At 42.3% G+C, this 19353-nt stretch overlaps 1 protein-coding gene across 1 annotated transcript in view; it reads left to right on the top strand.

Annotated features, from left to right (window-relative positions):
- The window catches only part of LOC147692864 (cadherin-related family member 3-like), a 650553-nt gene that overhangs the window by 355241 nt on the left and 275959 nt on the right, over window positions 1–19353 (top strand). Inside the window, exon 9 of the mRNA XM_086939084.1 lies at window positions 12692–12854. Within this exon, the coding sequence (XP_086795210.1) occupies window positions 12692–12854 (163 nt within the window). The remainder of the gene's footprint in view (window positions 1–12691; window positions 12855–19353) is intronic.

Here is a 19353-nt window from a genome sequence, read left to right as displayed (position 1 = left end):
GTCCAGTTAAAAAAATGTTCACTTGGCTCCATTTGGGAGGTCAACTGTATGTGTCCCCAGAACATCGGGGGCAAAGAATTATTACAATTGGGGCCAAATGTTTCCTGTCTGCTCCAAGGCCTCAAGGCCCTCCGACCCAGATTTCATACACAAATCACATTTTCAGTCCATTAACTCATGAGCTAACCCTTATCATGGGTATATTGTGTGGTGTGTGGTAGACTAAACTGTGTCTTGAATTGTATTGGAGTTCTTTTCCCATTTGAGATCTGATCTCAGTGATAATGTTGAAGGAGGGGACACACAAGCCACCACATAGATGGGGGTTTGTAAGTAGTTCTCACCAGGGAAGAGTTTTATAACAGAAAAAAATAATGTTCAACTCAGAGCTCTTAACCTACTCTTACTTCTGATTCAGCTGCAGCAGGCTCAGGTAAGAGCGGTGGGGTGAGGCAGGGTGGGGGAGAGTCTACAGACTACGGGATAGGTATAATTAAATAAAATAAAATATATACCCACTTACCTTGCGCTCGCCGCAACGCTGACTCGGCAATGGGGTGAGCGCAAGGTAAGTGGTTTTATTCTTTTATTTAGTCACACCTGTCCGGTCCTTGACTTCCACCGCCCATCCTGCCCTGCCCCACGGCTCTAACCTGTGCCTGCTGCACCTGTTCTGATTCTTCTAGCAAACACTTTAAAGTTGATCATACTGAAATCTGGATTTTAATATTATTGGTATGGGCAAATGGTAGTGCATGCATAAAAGTAAGGGTCATATTATCAAGAAAGGGCAATAGATTATCGCCGCTTTTATCGGCAGGAAACTGCCGCTAAAGCGGCAATCATGGGCTTGATAATATGCCCTTGTGAATTCCCATAGGAGCCCCGGTTCTGGTGTTCACCGGGGCTTCTATGGGAATTCACAAGGGCATATTATCAAGCCCATTATCGCCGCTTTAGCGACAGTTTCCTGCCGATAAAAGCGGCGATAATGTATCGCCCTTACTTGATAATATGGCCCTAAATGTCATCTTTGTAAGTGTGAAAACCACGGATTAAATATTATAACAGGATACCAGTTGACCTACGGAACTATGAAAGAGGTGAAAGTTTTAACAAGTGAGGAGAGGATCCTCTGAATACCTACATTTGTCCTCTGATGTAGGAACCACAGTGAACAGAGAAAGAGAGGAACAGTTTCAGTGCTTTTCTATTACACATATTGGCAAAATGTACATTAAAGGTGCACAATCACTAATCTATTTGTCACAGAAAGCTTAGCATTGGTAAGTATTGTTTGATGACACTCATTGTTCATTTCAGGATGGATTTCTTGGAAGACTAAAATAGCACCCTGTGCTTTGGGGCTTCTGGATCCCTAATAGAGTCTGCTGGTAATAAGAAAGGGTTCTTCTTTCATGCTATTCTCTATTTATCTGTTTCCGCCCAAATCCCAGATTTCCCAGAGTCCTCTTCTTTTTAGTAAAAAATTCATACTTGTTAGACCTGACAGCCTTTGGTGTGGTCATCACCTAATGTTTGGGCTTCTGCACTCCTGTTTGCTGAAATTCGTTTTTTGTTGGCATTAAGACTTTGTGCACTTTACCAATGGTAACCAATATTAATGCACTCATGCTCATTTCTTAAAACATAGTAAAATTGGTTTACTTCCACTTGATACATTACATTTGTTTATCAGTCCCTGTTAAAGTGGTACTACATGAACCCGGGGCTTTAAATTAAATTATATTAGGTGCCTGCAGCACTTATTGTGCCTCCCAGTTACGTGTCCCTTTAAAACATGTCTCAAGCCACCACTGCAGCCTATGTCTTGTGTTAAGTTGTAAATTCAACCATCAAAATAAACCTTTTACCAGACCTAAATCTCCCTTTTTAATACATATCAGTCACCCTTAAGGTAGTCGTTAAACAGTCCACAGGGTAGGGTGCTTTGTATTTAAAAAGTAGAAATGTGTTTTTAGGTTTTACATGTCCGGGTAATGAAGAACACCTATATTTATTTTTCACTACTGTGAGGCCTACCTCTCCCAAAGGATACCTTTGGGGGACCTTAGTACATTTAATGACTTCTAACTTTTGATAGGGAACAGGCAGGAATGTCCTGTTTGGTCTTAAATGAATTGTAATTTAAAATTCCCTTTAACTGTAAAGTTTGATTTTAAATCACAATTCTGTAAATGGTACTTCTAGAAAGTTGGCATTTTATTATCTTGCCTGCAGCCTGTGTCCTGGGCCACTTAACTGAGAATAGTAAGCAGTCTGTGTATTCCTCTCAGACAGTGAGACAGAGGGGGCTTAGATGTTGGAAGGATGGCCTATCCTACCAGGATGGGATGGCAGAGCAGTTCCATGCCCAACTTACATTTTAAAGGGCTGCCTCTAGAACACTCAGAAAACAGCTGTCTTGTATCACCCCAAGCCTCTTGGATACTGGCCACTGAAAGGATGAGAATTTCCTGAACCAGATATGAGGATAGTGTAGAGGTTCCCCCACTTCAAAGGCTGCCAGCAGGTTTAAATATTGGACCTTCAGACGAACTCTTCAGTACACTTCTTGCCTGTGAAGGACCCCCAGAAGGACTGCCCTGTGCTTAAGAGGGAGGATTGCCCTGCTGCTTGAGATTCCTTTTGTACCTCAAAAGACTGCCCTGGAGCTACCATAGGATGGCCCTGCTGCTTGGAACCTGACTTGTACCCTCAGAGGGCAGCCCTGGTTCTTGAGGCTTGCCTTTCTGCTTGGTCCTAGGACTACTAGAGTGACTCCAAGGGCTAGTTGACAAGCCTTCTGTGTGAGCCACAGGGACAAAATATGCATCAGAGACCTTGGACACTGCTCCTGGCCTCTGCCTGGAGTGAGTCTTGACCCCTCCATTATAGTGACAAAACAGTCATGGACCCTTGAAAGTGGTGCTAAACGTGCTCATCCAGACAAAATTGTAGCTTGGGATGGCAACATCTTTTCTGCAACAAATGGCCTGAGAACCGGAAGGAGACTGGGACCTAACTGATTGCCAATCCACCTGAGGTGCATCTCTGGTCGCCTTGACATTGAGGTAGCTCCCATTGCGTTGTTGTATGGAACAGCAAATCCTATTCAATGGGTCATCTTGGAAAGGGGATTCGACCTCATGATGCCCACGTGGGCTACAGTCTGCAGCTTCGTCCCCCTAAAGATTTTTGACCTCCAATAAAGTGACAATGTCCAAACGTGGAAATCTTCACTGCAACTCTGACCACCTGCTCTCCGACGATGATGCCACCTCCTCACACACCACTAACTGCTTTTCCCTGCTAAACTTTACCTTCTCATGAACCTTTCCTTGAAATTTCTTCAAAGTCTGAGGGTAAGCTAGAAGCATTCCCAACCCAACTTGTGTATCTATACCGCATTCCATTGCGGCCAGCCATAACTTTTGACCTTTCCCCAGTCTTACGCGACTAGATGCTGTGGTTGGCTGCTTGATCTTTTTTGTGCTATAATTTCACTTAAAAATGTAAAAATTGATCACTCCGGATCTCGTGGTTGGATTTAATTCATTTTGGAATCAAATAATGTATTACATTTTACAAATTTTTTCTAAATTGGTGTGGGATTTTTCTTGTCTTGTGTTTTTACCTTACTAATGTTTGTAGGCTGCATAGATACTTAAAATAGTGCCTCTAAGTTAAGACTGACTGCTTTTGTGCCAAGCTTCTAGAGGTTTAAGCAAAGGTTAATTTAGTGACTTTTGTAGTCCACCCTGAAAAGGACTGTGGTTGTTGCCTCAAAAGTGTTAGCACATCCTTTCAACTACAAACCCTGTTTCTTACAATATCATTCCAGGAAACCATCAAAGGAAGTCAACACATTGTGCACCTGGTTAATGTTTAGTTCAATGACTGGACCCCATATCATGTTCATAACCAGCCCCATCTCAAGTGATGTCTTACTTGCAAGTTAGAGCTACTGACCTCTTAGGACAGCATGGTTCTGTGCCTTTCAGACGTAAAATATTAAAATCATTTTATTTCTCCTTTAATTTCCCTTTTTACCTAATACTATTAATTCATCTAAAGTTTGAAGTTTCAAAAATTGTCATTCAACACATATTAAAAATGCTCCTTTAGATAAAAACAGGATCAGATTTTAATGAAGTTCCTAAATAAAATTCTATTTCACTCTCTTATGCAACAGGCTAGATTGTCTAACCATGTGCGGTTAAACCAGGAAAGCTCTATAAATATTAAAAATACATAATTGAAGTCAGATATGTTATAAACACCCATATATATAGCTTATTTTACTAACCTGTCTTCACAGGTAATACAGAATGACGCAGCTAGGCTCATCTATTCTGTGCCTAGAAACTCGCACGCATCCCCCCTTCTTCAGAAGCTGCACTGGCTTCCAGTGAAATTCCGAGTCCAGTTCAAATGTCTCTGTGTGGCCCATAAGGCACTTTTTGGGAAAGCCCCAGAGTACATTAAACAACGTCTGAAGAGGTACATTCCTGGGAGACCTTTGCGCTCAGGAACAACCTCCAACCTGATTCAACCTAGGTTCAAATTAAAGACCAAAGGGGGCAGGGCCCTGTCTGTGCTTCTCCCACAGTTGTGGAATGAGCTCCCGCCCACCTTGAAAGAGGAATCGCAGCTTCTACCCTTCAGAAAGAAATTAAAAACCTATCTTTTCAGAAGGGCTTTCATGACATTATAGGAGGTGGAACAACTGAGGTTCTAGGAGCATTAGTGTGTTATGTTTTTTGTTCTGGTAAGCGCTTAGAGACCGGCGGTGATAGGCGCTATATAAATACTCCCTAACATAACATAACATAACAAGCCTAGCATTGATACTTCTGTGTCTTGCTTGCTCAGAAGTCTGAATTGTTCATCTGGTAGTTCGCGTACTACTGATATCAAATTTCATGTGGGTTACAGAAAAGTCACCCCAAAAGGTACACAAATCGTCCATGGCACTGTTCTGATTATATTGCATCAATTCTTTGAGATCTACACTGGCTCACCACTGTCGCCAGAATCAAATTCAAGCTAGCCTGCATCACATTCTGAGCAAGATACTTTCAAAACCCATCCTACTTGCTTAGCTCAATAGAAATCTCCAGTGTGGAAAAAGTCTCTGGAATCGTTTTGTTTTTTAACTCGAATCAAATCAATGTAAATGCGACCAAGCTGTCCCTCAATCCTTCTCTGGTGCCACCTCTTGTCTTTGGAACTTTGTTTACCTACAAATTGCAGACAACAAAAAGACCTGCAATTTCACAAAAGTTTGTAAAGCAGTCTGTTTAAACTCTACCACTATCTGTAATCACCTTCTCAACCAGGCCTTTCTGGCCTTAGCCCACTCCCAGCATTTCCCCTGTCTTATCCACATGTACCCCACCCCTCATTCTGCCATTTCAGGACAAATTACCTTACCCTGTTGGTTCTTCCCTCATGTCATGTAGCACCTAAAACTACATAGGAACTGCGCATTTAGACAACATAAACTACTGGATTGGTGTCCAGATTCCAGAGGACCCAAAAGGATATGTTAGCCTTTGGACCAGCCAGCTCACAGTATCACCATAAGCCTCCTAACCTTACCAAGGAGTGTCTTGTTCTTATCTAGGACCCTAATCCGATTTTCCCGATTTATGCCCTTGTGAGGTTATAATCAATAATGTCCTGACAACGGCATAAGAATCCGATTCATATTCAGTAATAGCCCATGCAATCCAAAGCACAGCACGGCTACTCCCATCGACTCCTAGAAAGCACAACGCGTTCTTTAAACAAACCAAGCCTTCAGCAGCCCGGGAAAACCCCCTCTGCTTTTGTTTTGATTTGAACAAGAACTCCTGAAGTCCTGCAAGAACTGTTAGTTCTTGGTGACGTCTTATGTCCAACCTTACGTCAAACCCGGCACCTTTCAGGTATAAAAAATACCAACGGTTGCCTTAAGCAAGGACACTGTGGTTTGGAGCAGAGCGGCCATCTACTTGCCCGAGAGCCCAGCTGATGCGAGTGCCCACGGAAGCCGCCCCTCCTGTTTGACGCACTGAGAGAGACGCTGTCTTTTTCTCCAGCTGAGAAAATCCAGCTCCGGTGTTTCCAGCCTACCCTTGCGGGTTGCTGGAATATCGAGTCCTGAGGAAAGAGATACCAGACCTCCCACATTCTATTAACAAGGTACGGAGCTGACTAAACCCTTAAGAGAATTCTTGATGCAGATTCTTGGCAAAACTATCTTAACCAACTAAACTTAACATCGCTACTTACTTGTCCCTTCCTGAGTATTAGGCTTAGGTCAGGTACACCGGGGTAGGCTTAGTTAGAAGCACCAATTGAGCATTTTAGTCAATGTATTTGTGTATGTATATATTTTATCCATTTTAAAGTATCATATGGCTAAGAAACCGTATCAATGCTTTTACAGTATTATTTCATAATACTACTTTTACTGTACGCACTTTACTTTACTCTAAGTATTGCAATTATGACAATTCAATTCTCTTGTATGAGAAAGAAGACTGCTCAATAAATAACACCTTTTTATTGAAAACGCCCGTCTGTCTATTTCTCTGCACTCTGGTGAAACTATGTATGCACTGATGACTGAGTGAAATATCTGTCTATTGTTTTCACACGACTCTAGAGATATACTCTTATTCTGAGGGAGCAAAGTTGTCATGTTTATGCGGTTGTCGGAAACTGAATCCCTTCTTGTCTGAGCCAGGGAAGGTTATCCATCCCTCTACATTCAAGAAAGTTTCCAGTGACCTCTGAGCTAGCTGGCGCAAACCTAACTTAAGTTTAGCATAGTCAGTAGAGACCTAGATGACCTCAGTCCTACGTCTACACTGCTGTTTATGTTATTCCAATGTGCAGAGCCTATTGGGAAAATAGGAACTACAATACAGGAGAAAATAGTTTCTGGCAACTATCAAACATGACAGCCCTTGATCCTTCAGATCAGTCACTCATGCTCACTTGGTCTCAGGGAGATACACTGAACAAATGGTGGGGACGTTTTCAATAAGCATTTATTGAACCAGCATCATTCTAGTATAAAACATGTTTGCTGTGACAACTAATAGACAGAAACAGATGTATATTATTAAAGGCACCAACAGAGTAAATAAAAGGTAGAATTCTACCATGGTGCTTAAACAGTGAATATATGCAGAGATATAGATACATGGCAGTATCCGAGCCTACTCCTACTATGCAGACCCTATAGAAGTGTATCCAAATGTACCTAGCATGTATGTGGGTGTAAAGTCAAGAAACCCCTTGGAAGGAGTAAACCCCATTACCTGATGGGAGAGAACGAAGGACTACATCTTGTTCTCGAGCTGAACACCCCTCAAGGGATGTCAGACCCCTGTTTGCAGGAGCTTCTCAGTGCAGGGACCTCAGTGTCTTGTGTAAGCATGGAAGTTTCTCCTCTATCTATCTTTGGTAGGTATGTTTTTTGTATACCATAAGGATAGCCTCTGGGTTCCTTACACAATCGATATGTTGTGAGTACGATTATGCAATTGAGCCTAGAACAATACCTGCAAATATGCAAAGCAGTTCTTTCATCCTAGGATGAAGATGACCATAACCTTTAGACAGAGTATGTTTGTGCTGTTATGTACATCATGTGCAGGGACTTTTCTAAGAATCCTCATGCATAGTAAATGAGGCTAGTTTCAAAAAATGTATTCTGCACATAACTGGGTAAAAGGTCAGTGCTCAGAACTGTTATGTAGAGCAATGTAGGAAACATTTAGGTAATAGGTTGTGTAGCTACATAGGCCTAGATTGGGGTTCAAACTAATAATTTTCAGTACTCTCTTTTGTTCCATCCAAGCATCTTCAATTTTGTATGGGTCTTTGTTCTATACACTCTCATCAGCCATCTCCGGGTCAGAGTCTCTTAACTTTATTGATTTTGTTTGTACATCTTTTATCGTTTTAGTTTTTTTCTCCAACAAGCCTACTTAAATATTCATTGTAAGGCGTTTTTCTATTTGCAACATTTGATATCACTTCAAATCACACTTACGCATACTATTGTTATATGAAAACATTGATAAGATAAATGAAAATTCAATCCCACATCTCTTTTTAAGCAATTTGACTACAACTAGCCATTTTTACCTCAAATTTTTCAATTGTTATATGAAAACATAGATAAGATAAATAAAAATTCAATCCCACATCTCTTTTTACACAATTTGACTACAACTAGCTATTTTTACCTCAAATTTAGTTTCAAGATCATAAAACCGATGTAAATTTCGAACTATATATTGAATTTTGTTTATTTGAATATGTCATATATTATTTTAATCTCCACATCATAGTGCACCATTAGGTACTTTAATTCTATCAACTACATTTGTTAGAGACAGACTACTCACTGTGTGTACAGATGCAAAGACTAGTTGCTTCTTTCTCAATCCCTCGGGCAGGTTCATAGGTGATTGAGCCCTTCTCACTCATTGGAAGACAAAAGTGATGTTCTTATTTCTCACTTGCTTGAAGAGGAAGAAAGCTCAGCTCTCTGTGATGGGTTGGAGAGAGTCAACATATTTCCATTCTTAGCACCACTTCTCACTTTTGGGCAGTGCAACTATGAGTTTTGAGCTGATAGAAGGCAGGTTGTCAAAGCATTGAGCAGGACGTTTTCACTTTTACAGCAGTTTTTCCTTTGTCTTTTGAGACAGGTCCAACTCTAAAGAAGGGCAGCTAAATGTCCGGGTGCTGGTCCTATAATTCCTCTGGTACAGTGTCCACAGCTTCTGCTTGAGTTTAAATGTGTACAATAATTCATGATTCTCATTGGCATTCGGGTTTAGCTCAATGAACTTCTCAAAAAAGCTGCAGCTATGGGATACCTGGAGGTGTCAAAATGGGTTTAAATTCATCTTTCTAAAAGTGCACTTATTCTCTTACTGGACATCAGGTAAGTGTTTTAAGCATTAGCTTTCTCCAGCAAGAGCTGAACACAGGAGGGGAGTAAGGACTCAGCACACATTTTCTCCTTCCAATGTTAGCAGCTGCCAATCACCATACCAAGATCTAGGCTCAGGTGATGCTTTTTGCAAGCTACAGGCTGCCATATTCAGCCTTCTCTGTTTCAATGTGTTTGTTGAGCATCAACTTGGCAACAGTGGTCTATGAAGGGGGGTGGGAACGTCACTGGGGCAATTATGGGCAGGAGGGGCGAGATCTATCTCTACGACTTTCGAATCTAACATGGCGACCACTTTCTTGGGAATACACAGGGACATCTGCATTCTGTATCCCACCCCTCCAGTAAATCCTAACATGATCACACACACATATAAAAACGCCCACATACAGACACACACACACCTCAGACTTTATTTATATAAGGAATGCCTGCCATGTGAGGTTATATCATTGAGTGTCAGACAAAAAAGCCCTTTACTTCATGACTGTCAATCAGCTGTCGCCAGACTTGTACGGGATGATGATAGTTACTCGTATTAAAAGGAGCTTCATGTTGGGTGGACTCCATCTCTAGCAGAGTTGAGTACTCTGCTGGTGAGCATCTTGCACAATAAAAATCATGTAGGTCGCCTTCCTGTGCATTCGGAATGTAAGTCTTATGTGCTGGTTTAATACCAAGTCCATCAGGAGAGCTCCTACAAGTTAAACTTACAGGAAGAGGAAGTCCATCCACAGAAGTTAGCAATGCATGAGATTTCTGAAAAAGAATTGCTAGTGATTAAAAGGTTACATAACTTTGATTTGGAGTATGTTCAAATGACTGCGCTATTCCAGCTATAAAAAACATCTTTATTAGATGCCAGAGATGATTTTGTTCCTTAGAATATAAATACGTAGGTGCAAAACGTTAAAATGAATTGTAAAGAGTATGCCTTAATTCTACTGAAGTATTTTCTCACAAGGTCAAAGTATGCCACTTGCCAAAGTGCGATGAAGACACATGTTGACATTCAGTTCTGAGGGAGGTGACCTATTGATGTGAATTCTTAACAGTAGATCAGAAGTAGGTCTGAAAGTTCCAGGCAGAGCCCTCAAAAGAGGGTACGGAGCAGTGCTGAACTTGTAAAGCAATAAGTGCTAGGGCCCAAAGCTTGGGTCAGAAGCCCATGGCTGGCACTACTAATATTGGTAATGGCGAATCCCAAGGCTGCATAACCTCATGCTTCCTTCATCCACCAACAGGCCTTCTCTTCCTCTTTATCTCACTATCGCAAGTTCTTGTCATCCATGTTTTCTTCCTTTGTCACTGTTTCCGTTTTTCTTTACCTTTCCCCTTTTCTGTTTTTCTCTCTCTTGCTCTCCATAAAAGTCTGATGTGGATAAATAAGTGCTGATCCCCAAAGAGGAGTGCCAGTGAGTGGGCGCCACCTGGAACCACTGGGTCAATTTAAGTACTATGAAGGAAAGTGGTTATCTCTGGCTCTTCACTTTTTAAGGCCCCCTTAATACTGCTTCAAAATCAATTTACAAAGCGTGCCTTCCATTTTATTAGGTAATGATGCAACTATCGAGGAAATACCACTAGAGGGTGTCAGGTGATTGTGCTGCTGAGGTTTCGTTTTTTCGGGAGGGCATTTTTTATTTTTGCTTGTCTATGGAATCAAGTGCTTGTAGTAAATGGCATGTATAGAACACGTGGGGTGCTGCATTCAGTTCTTGACCAAGCCCCACAAAAATGTCTGACAGATCAATTTTCAAGTACATTAATCCTATCCAGTTTGTAAAAAAACAACTAAGTCCTTCATTCAATTACCTTTATGAAGTATATTTCTTTTGCTTGTGTTAATAACAAGGGTGTAGCCAGAAAATTAAAGTACTTTCCTCTATGAAATGAAAGCTCTGATGGCTTCCTGTCTCTTGCATTCAGACATCTATCTATTCATCCTTTCACCCTTCTATCCACCTGCTGATTTCCACTATTTCACCTTTACATTCTTACATCCATTAATTTTTTCATGCATCATTCAATCAATTCCTATTCCATCAATCCATTCACTCTGCCATCCACTGATCCATCATCCACTCTGCCATACATCCATGCATGCATTCCCGATCCTTCCATACACTTTTCCATCCATCCTTTCACTTATTCGTCCATTCGCCACCCATTTGCTCATCATTTTACCCACTCATTCATCCTTTCATCCCTTTACTATCCTTTCACCTGTCTATCCATCTATCCATTCACTCATTCTTTTACATATTCATCCATCTACTCACACGTTCATCCACCCACTCATTCATCCACCTTCTCATTCCTCCTTACTTTCACCCTTCCTTTTATTCAATATTTCTTCCTTCCCTTTTCTATTTACCCATGTTTTGTGTTTCCTTGCTCGAGCTTGCTCTTCTATTGACGTTTGTATTCATTCATAGTGTTACTTATGGGATTTTGTCTACTGAGTAGCAGACACAAGAGGCTCGTAAAGAGCACCACCCCCGCTGTAGTTGCCAAAGCGGGGGCTTCACTACGCCAGTGGAATAATATCTAATTGTACTTGTTTTCTGTATAGCACTCTCATATTGCACTTTTGATGTTTCTAAGGACTGTGGGCCATATGTATCATCAACCTGATTTGCGATTCTCAAATAGCGATTTTTAAGAAATCGCTATTTGAGAATCGCAAATAGGTATGTATGTACAAAATCGCATTTGTTTTGCGATTTCTTAAATTTCCTTAGTTGCAATTAGCAAATTGCGTATCGCAATTAACCCCTTCGATGCTCATGACGAGCTCAGCTCGTCATGAGGCACGGTTGAGCTGTGCTGATGACGAGCTGAGCTCGTCATGAATAATGGGATTTACACATCAATCAGCACAGGAGGGGAAAACCATTAGCAGCGATGGTGTTAAGGAATACGTTCCCATTCATTTCTATGGGCCAGGAGGCCCATAGGTTTGAATTACAAGTTATTCTCAATTTGCGATTCGCAATTTGCTAATCGCAAATCGAGTATAATTTCAAGGGTGCAGGGGTGTCCAAAGGACACCCTGTTGCACCCCTGAAGTATGCATTTTTGCACATGTGACGCACATACATGCCTAAGGGCATGTATGTGCGTCACATGGCACTTTGAAAAAAGCTAAAATCCGCATTTTTCAAGGAATTCGCAACTTACTACCAACTAGAGGTTGGTGGTAATTTGTGATTCCTTAAATGCAATTGCAAAATAAGGAATCGCAAAATTTGCGATTCCTTGTTTTGGACCAGATTTTGCCTAATACATACCATTTAGCAAATTCGCATTCGCAAAGTGAATTTCGGCCTTTGCGAATGCGAATTTGCTTGATACATATGGCCCTGTAAAACAGGTGTTAGTATCACTATGGTCATTGGTACATAATTCATCGAATTGGAAGGAATGCAAGGATCATTTGGCCTTGTCCGGACACAAAATATGACATTCAGATTATATCAGAGGTCATTGTTTAAAGATTAACTCGCAGAGCCAATTTACTAGCTGCAGCTGCCTTAATAACATTTGAAGATCAAACATTGTTTTAGGGATCAGGAAATACATATATGGTCATTTATTGAACGCGATTAATTCAAGCAGGAACATTTCTGTTGGGGTACCATGTGAATAGCCACAAATGTAATAAATGCATGTCAGCAGGAATGAGTATGAATGATTAACTTTTTACCAATATTTTAATTTTAGCTTTGCCCAACCAGAAATAATACCAGGTGATACAATTGTTGCCACTTTGAACTGCCAAGATCCAGACAAACCTCCAAATCCGCTTACGTATGAACCACACAGTGGCCCAGTTGGTGACGGGCAACTTTTTCAACATATAAAGGATTTTCCTAATATTATTCAGGTGAGCAGGTGGATCCAATCCGATGGTATGAAGCATACATTTGGCAGGAGTGATTTTATATAAAATCAGCCGGGTATTAATATCGATATTTCCTACAGATTGTATCCCACTGCTATGTCTTACTATTTTCAGAATTCGATACATAATCATTTTAGAAAATGAATAAGTATATTACAGGTACAGTGTATTTGAATTCGTATTTCACCCATGTAGTCAATCATAATTGTTATGGAATGGTTCTGTGATGAAATGTAATTGTATACAGGCTTCAGGTAGTCATTGTATTGGATTTTGGGTTGTTTTATCTTTTGCTTAACACCAGAATCATCATTAACTTACATCTCCCTCATTTAATCTTTTATTCTCCCCTTTTCATTGGCGTGCTCTAGTCCTTGTTCTTCTGTTACCTCTCCGGCTTGGTAGTGTCTATCACACTTCTAGAAATGGTTGTATATTCGATTTTGCCTGCAGTAGTAAAGTGGCTAAATTATTGCATATGTTAGCAACTAGTGCAAAATAAAAGGCGGCCTCCAATGTGCACAATTTGGCTGATGCAGGAAAAACTACAATGGGCCATTCAGAAAACACATGACAAATATACATGCCCTGCTTTTTAAATAACATGCCCACTCCCCTAGGACTTTTGAGCCTAATTTTTGGTTGACTTATGAGTATTAAATTGACAGGTTTAGGACTGGCAAAATGTTTATTTTGCTTGGTCAAAATGGCAGCTTGAAATCCAACAAACAGGATGTAAGGGCACATTTTACAGTGCTATTTTATGTTGGCACAATGTGTGATTTTATTCTGGTGTCAGTTCTTTGCGTTGCACATCCATTTTCCTCGAGTCTGCTAATTACATCTGTATTTTCATACTTTATTTTTCCAGGTATATCCCACTAGAAGCATTTATTTACAGGCCCTGGGTACATGCAGTACCAGTTATTAGGGAATTATAGGTCAAGTAAAATGTGCTAATTAGGTCTATGCAATTTTACCATGTTTAGAAGGGAGAGCAGTAAAGGCCTACCAAAAGGTCAACTAAAATGGGTTCATTGAAAGAAGGCAAAAATCTGAGGGAATGCCACACAAAAAAAGTCATTTCCCACTCACATCAATGATGTATTTTGTTTAATGATATTGTTCCTGTTGAATTCTGTGTAAAGACTGTGATACATGAGCTATCTGTAGCAGTGATCTTAGAGGACAAAGAACCAGTTTGGCCCCTCCATCAGCACCGACATGGAACTTAACAGGGTGTCATCGGCTTCACTTTTCTGATATTTCACATCTTTATAACAATTTCCCAATACGTCATGCGTTAATTGACTATGCATATTTGAAATAAGTTTAAAATATGGTTTAAAAACACTGGACCACGTAGTGCTTCTCAATATAAGACGGTGGTACCCACAGTGAGACATTTCTGACCTGTATGAAACAGTGTTTCCCAGTATGATACAGTGCTGCTCAGTATGAAAGAGAGCTAGAGAGCTCTTTAGTATGTGATAGTACTGCCCACCATCAACCATTTCTCAGCACTTGGCAGGAAGGGAAGTAAAGGTTCAGCCACGTAGACATGCTCTACTGAAGGCAGAGAGGGTGAGAAGATTAGCGATAAACAAGCTGAGGGCCCGAATGGGAATGTAAAGTTAGATCTTCTTCTTAGGTTCATGGGGTCTGCAGCCTTTCATAAGCAGATAGCTTGAAATATGGATGGCGTGGAGACTGGCTGTCAATGAAAGATTTAAAGATGAATAGCGATGGAGGAGCAAAGAACTAATCCTAGAGTTCGACATGCAGCCACATTGTAGACTACTTGAAGAAGAGTGGACCGGCAGATAGAAAGCCGAAGGTACAGTGAATATGCATAATCAAGATGGGACAAAATGGATGCTCTTACCATATTTTTCTTGTTGGATGTAGGGAGAGGAAGGATGAGTATAAAGACCTTGCAAAGACTGAAAAGGCAAAAAAATCACACACATTGCCCTATTTCGTTACGTTAAGTCCTACACCCTCTTTTCTTTTGATAGATCCCAAGCTGTTCATCTTATGCCTTTTTACTCCTCCTTCCTTCTCACCACTTCTGGTGTAACCCTGGGCTCTCCCGTCACACACTTAGTTAACCATTTTATTAAGGGATCACAAGACGAAAAACATATCAGAATTGCATAAGTCTCCAGTAATGGATCCTTTTCACAAACATAAGAACTGAAAAGCATAATGTAAATTATCCAATAACTAAGCACCCCTGGTCCGGATGTTAAGATCTCCTGGGACAGGGAGCAGCTCCTCAGATTATGTCCGACCACTCTACCATCATGCAGGCACGGTATGTCTAGTGAAGACACAGATTGTGCTCACTGCGGCTTTTGTTTCACCACCATGCTGCCAGACGCTGGGGAGTTAGCTGCTCTTACCTGTGGTCTCCTTAACGTGAGGTCACTGCGCAGGCACAGAATCGATATTTTCGAGCTGCTTGCGGAGAGAAAGTTTGACCTATTGTTCATCACGGAGACATGGTTAGACCAGTTCTCTGACTCGGACATCATCGAGGCTATGCCTGAGAGCTACTCGATGGTTAGGCAGGACAGGCCAGTAGGGAGGGGAGGGGGGATTGCAATTATTTTTAGGAAACCCTTGGGGTGTTTGTTGGAAAGCACGCTGGTTGCTGAGAGTGAGGTTGGAGCTTTCACTATACAAGTTAACGGGGGCAAGACGATCAAAGGCTTTCTTGTTTATAGACCCCCAGGGCCTTGTGCCAAGTTCAGGGAGAGTCTGTTAGAAAATTTAACAGAGGCAACGTTGCGTAGGGACACATTCCTCCTATTGGGCGATTTAAATTTGCACTTAGATTGCCCAGAGGACAAAGGAGTTGAGGAATTTTGCCGGGACATTCAAGCCCTTCAGCTTGAACTTAAGTTCTCGAGCCCCACACACCGGCAGGGGCACCTCCTGGACCCGGTTTTTGCTAACTGGGAAGGGGTTGAGGTGTCCACTATCGAACCAATCCCCTGTACAGACCATTATCTGGTGGTCTTTTCTATAAATACCCCCAAAGCCACTAAATCCAGTCAGGCACCCTTAAATTATTTAAGGAGGAAGTGGGTTAATTTCTCATTGGAGGATTTTAATCATGCTCTGATTAGGGACGGCCAACCTGGAGGGGAGGATATAGAAACGGCGGTTTCTAACCTCAATAAGTGCATCACTCAAGCGCTTGACCAGACCGCCCCTCTCTGTCGCTCATCTGCATGCGGCCGTAAGGACAGATCAGCCCCATGGTTTAGTGGAGAGCTGAGGCAAACAAAGGCGGAATGCAAGCGAGCCGAAAGAGCGTGGAGGGTGTCATATGATACCCAGGCTAGGGAACTGTTTCTAGAAAAAAGGCGGCAGCATCAGAGGCTGATCAAAAAGTTAAAGGCAGCCTTTTATGCAGGTCAAATTTTAGGGGCAAAAAACTAGGCCAAAGAACTTTTTACCATCTATAAGTCTTTGACTATTTTAGACTCTTCGGCAGACCCAGAGATTTGTTCGCCCGAAACATGCGATCGAATCGCCGAATATTTCTCCACTAAAGTCGAGAAAATTTATTCGACTTTTCCTAATCCTCCCCCTGTAGGGGTTGAGTTTGAGGCAACATCGGAGGGCATGGAGACAGAGGGGTCTCTTACGAACTTTAGTACCCCCCCTCCTGAAGAGCTAGTCAGGGTATGCCTCTCTGTTAAATCGGGCTCCCCCTTGGACCCGGTGTCCCCTAAACGTTTGGGGGACAGCCTGGAAGTGTTGGAGCCTTACTTAAGGCATGTCCTGGATACCTCTTTCAAATCGGGTATGTTACCTGAAGGGTGGAAACAGGCTGTGGTACTCCCTCTCCGGAAGAAATCCCACATTGGTTTTGAGGTGCTGGAAAATATGAGGCCCATTTGTCTCCTGCCTTTTCTGTCCAAAGTGGCGGAAAAGGTGGCTAACACCTAAATCATGAAACATGTGGAGGAGGCGGGATTGCTCCATGCCACGCAGTTTGGCTTCAGACCGCGCCATTCTACCGAATCCGCACTTCTCATGGCAACAGAACATCTGAGACAGGGCGTAGATGAGGGGCAAACGATGGCCTTGATCCTGTTAGACCTCAGCGCGGCGTTCGACACTGTAGCACATACCACCTTGCTACAGTGTCTGAACAGAGGTGGTATCACAAACACCGCGCTGAGGTGGATCCAAGCCTTCCTTACGGGGAGAAGTTTTCAAGTGAGGCAAGGCGACTGCTATTCAAAAGGGGTATCTTTGGGCCAGGGCGTGCCTCAGGGCTCGTCCCTGAGTCCAACCCTTTTTAATTTGTATGTAGCGCCTGTAGCCTCCATTGTGGAGAGCCACGGTCTCCAATTGGTATCATATGCCGATGATACACAATTGGTCATCTCCCTGTCGCACGCGCCCTGTCTTGCTGCAGATGGCTTCCGGTCGTGCATGAAAGAACTTGCCGACTGGATGGCCATCAATTGTTTGAAACTCAATGGCAGCAAGACAGAGGTGTTGCTGGTAGGGATAGCCCAGTCTGCCTGGTCGTCGGCATGGTGGCCATCCTGTTTAGGACCAACCCCCACCCCTTGCCAGGAGGCAAAAAACCTAGGGGTATGGTTTGATGCAGGTCTCACTTTCGGGACCCAGATCAACCGTGTGATTGGCGTATGCTTTGGGGTACTGAAAAGATTGAGAAAAGTCCTGGACCTACTGCCGATGGAAGCTCGCCAAACCTTGGTACATGCTTTGGTAACCGCCAGGATGGATTACGGGAACCTGCTTTACCTGGGGGTACCAGAGAAAAGCATGGCTCGCCTCCAAGTGCTGCAAAATGCGGCAGCTCGTCTGATCCTCAGGCTGCCCAAAAGGGTGCCTTCGAAGGCGGCCCTGCAGAAGCTACATTGGCTTCCGGTGAGGCGCAGAGTTGAATATAAAGCCCTCTGTACGTGTCACCGTATCCTGAATGACAGGGCACCTCGACCACTGGGGAAACTGGTTGAAGTGTACAAACCCGCTCGAGCGCTCAGATCCGCCGGTGGGGGCCTGCTGAGGGTCCCCAGGGTGAAGAAAGCGCGCATGGGAGGCAAATCTTTCAGGTGCCTAGCGGCAAACTACTGGAATAAACTTCCAGTGGATTTGCGTCTGGAACCTGAAGAAGCGAGGTTTCGAGCGAAATTAAAAACCTACCTCTATGCGAAATAACTGACTACTCAGCTACTGTGCTCCCTGTTTGCTGCCTCTCCCTTTTCCAGCGCGTGGACACGCCGGTGCGCGTAACTCAGCGCTTTACAAATGTCCCTATTATTATTATATATACCACAACAACTTTAAGTACAGATAATATAGAACTGACTGATAAAATACAAATAAATACACTCATACAAATGACAAACATGGAAAATCGTGGAAGATCGGAATTTAATCTCCTGAGACCTGGAAACAGTGCAACAATAGAAAAACATAGCAAAGAAGAAGTGAACAAATGCCTGGGTAAACTGCTAGAAGTACAGCAGGTGAAGAGAGATTAAAGGACATCCAAATATACCTGGAAAAATAAAGTATGAAAATACAGATTTAATTACCAGACTCAAGGAAAAATGGATGTGCAACGCAAAGAGCTGATACCAGAATAAAAGCCAGCGTTATCAAAAATAACCAGAAACAGAAAAATGCCAGTGGAAGATAAAACCCCATAATACAAAAGCAGAACTTAAACATACCCAATAATATCATAATCAACTAATTTTGCGAAATTACCTTAACAAATACAAGGTGATTTCAAAGTCAGAATGTGTGGAAAGCAACAGTCACTAAGGAAGACAAAAGGGCACACAAGGACACACCACAGTGCATCCAGGTAACCACAAGGAATAATCAACAACACAAGCAGACGTGAGGATGAAAGATAAATTAACAACATTTGACACGTTGCATGGAATAATTCAATTAGCAGTGTGAAAATACACTACATCATCATGCTAAAAGAGAGTTTAAGACAAAGTTGACTACGTACCACAAAGTGCCACTTCCAGAAAAAGAAGCCAACATTGCATTCGGGACCCAGGTGGACGAGGTTTCTGGAGTTCCTGCGGAAATTTCTTGTCATCAAGAGAATCATCAGAAAAAAATCTGCACCTTCTGATTGATGCAGTGGGGAACAATGGTCATAACTTACTCTGAACAATCTCTATAAGAAAGGCTGAGATACACATAATCATCAAAGACAGTGGCGGCTAGCATCTATGGGGATGGGAGGCGGAAGCGTGCGCATGCTTAAAATAATATATATTAAAAAAGTGAAATTTACCTGAGCTCAGGCTAGTCCTCCATCCAGACATGTTCTTTCAACACAGGAACTGGAGGCAGCAACTCCCTTTGCCAATCCTATGGTTGCTCTCACCAGCATGAAAGGGACCCTAGAATTGGTGGGAGTTGCCTTACTGAGCGCTCCACAGTGCTCTGGAGGCTTTGG

This window comes from Lissotriton vulgaris, chromosome 9 (assembly GCF_964263255.1).
Source record: "Lissotriton vulgaris chromosome 9, aLisVul1.2, whole genome shotgun sequence".
In the NCBI taxonomy this organism is placed as follows: Eukaryota; Metazoa; Chordata; class Amphibia; order Caudata; family Salamandridae; genus Lissotriton; species Lissotriton vulgaris.
The sequence above is the reverse complement of the archived record's forward strand: the minus strand, read 5'-3'. Positions and strand labels throughout refer to the sequence as shown.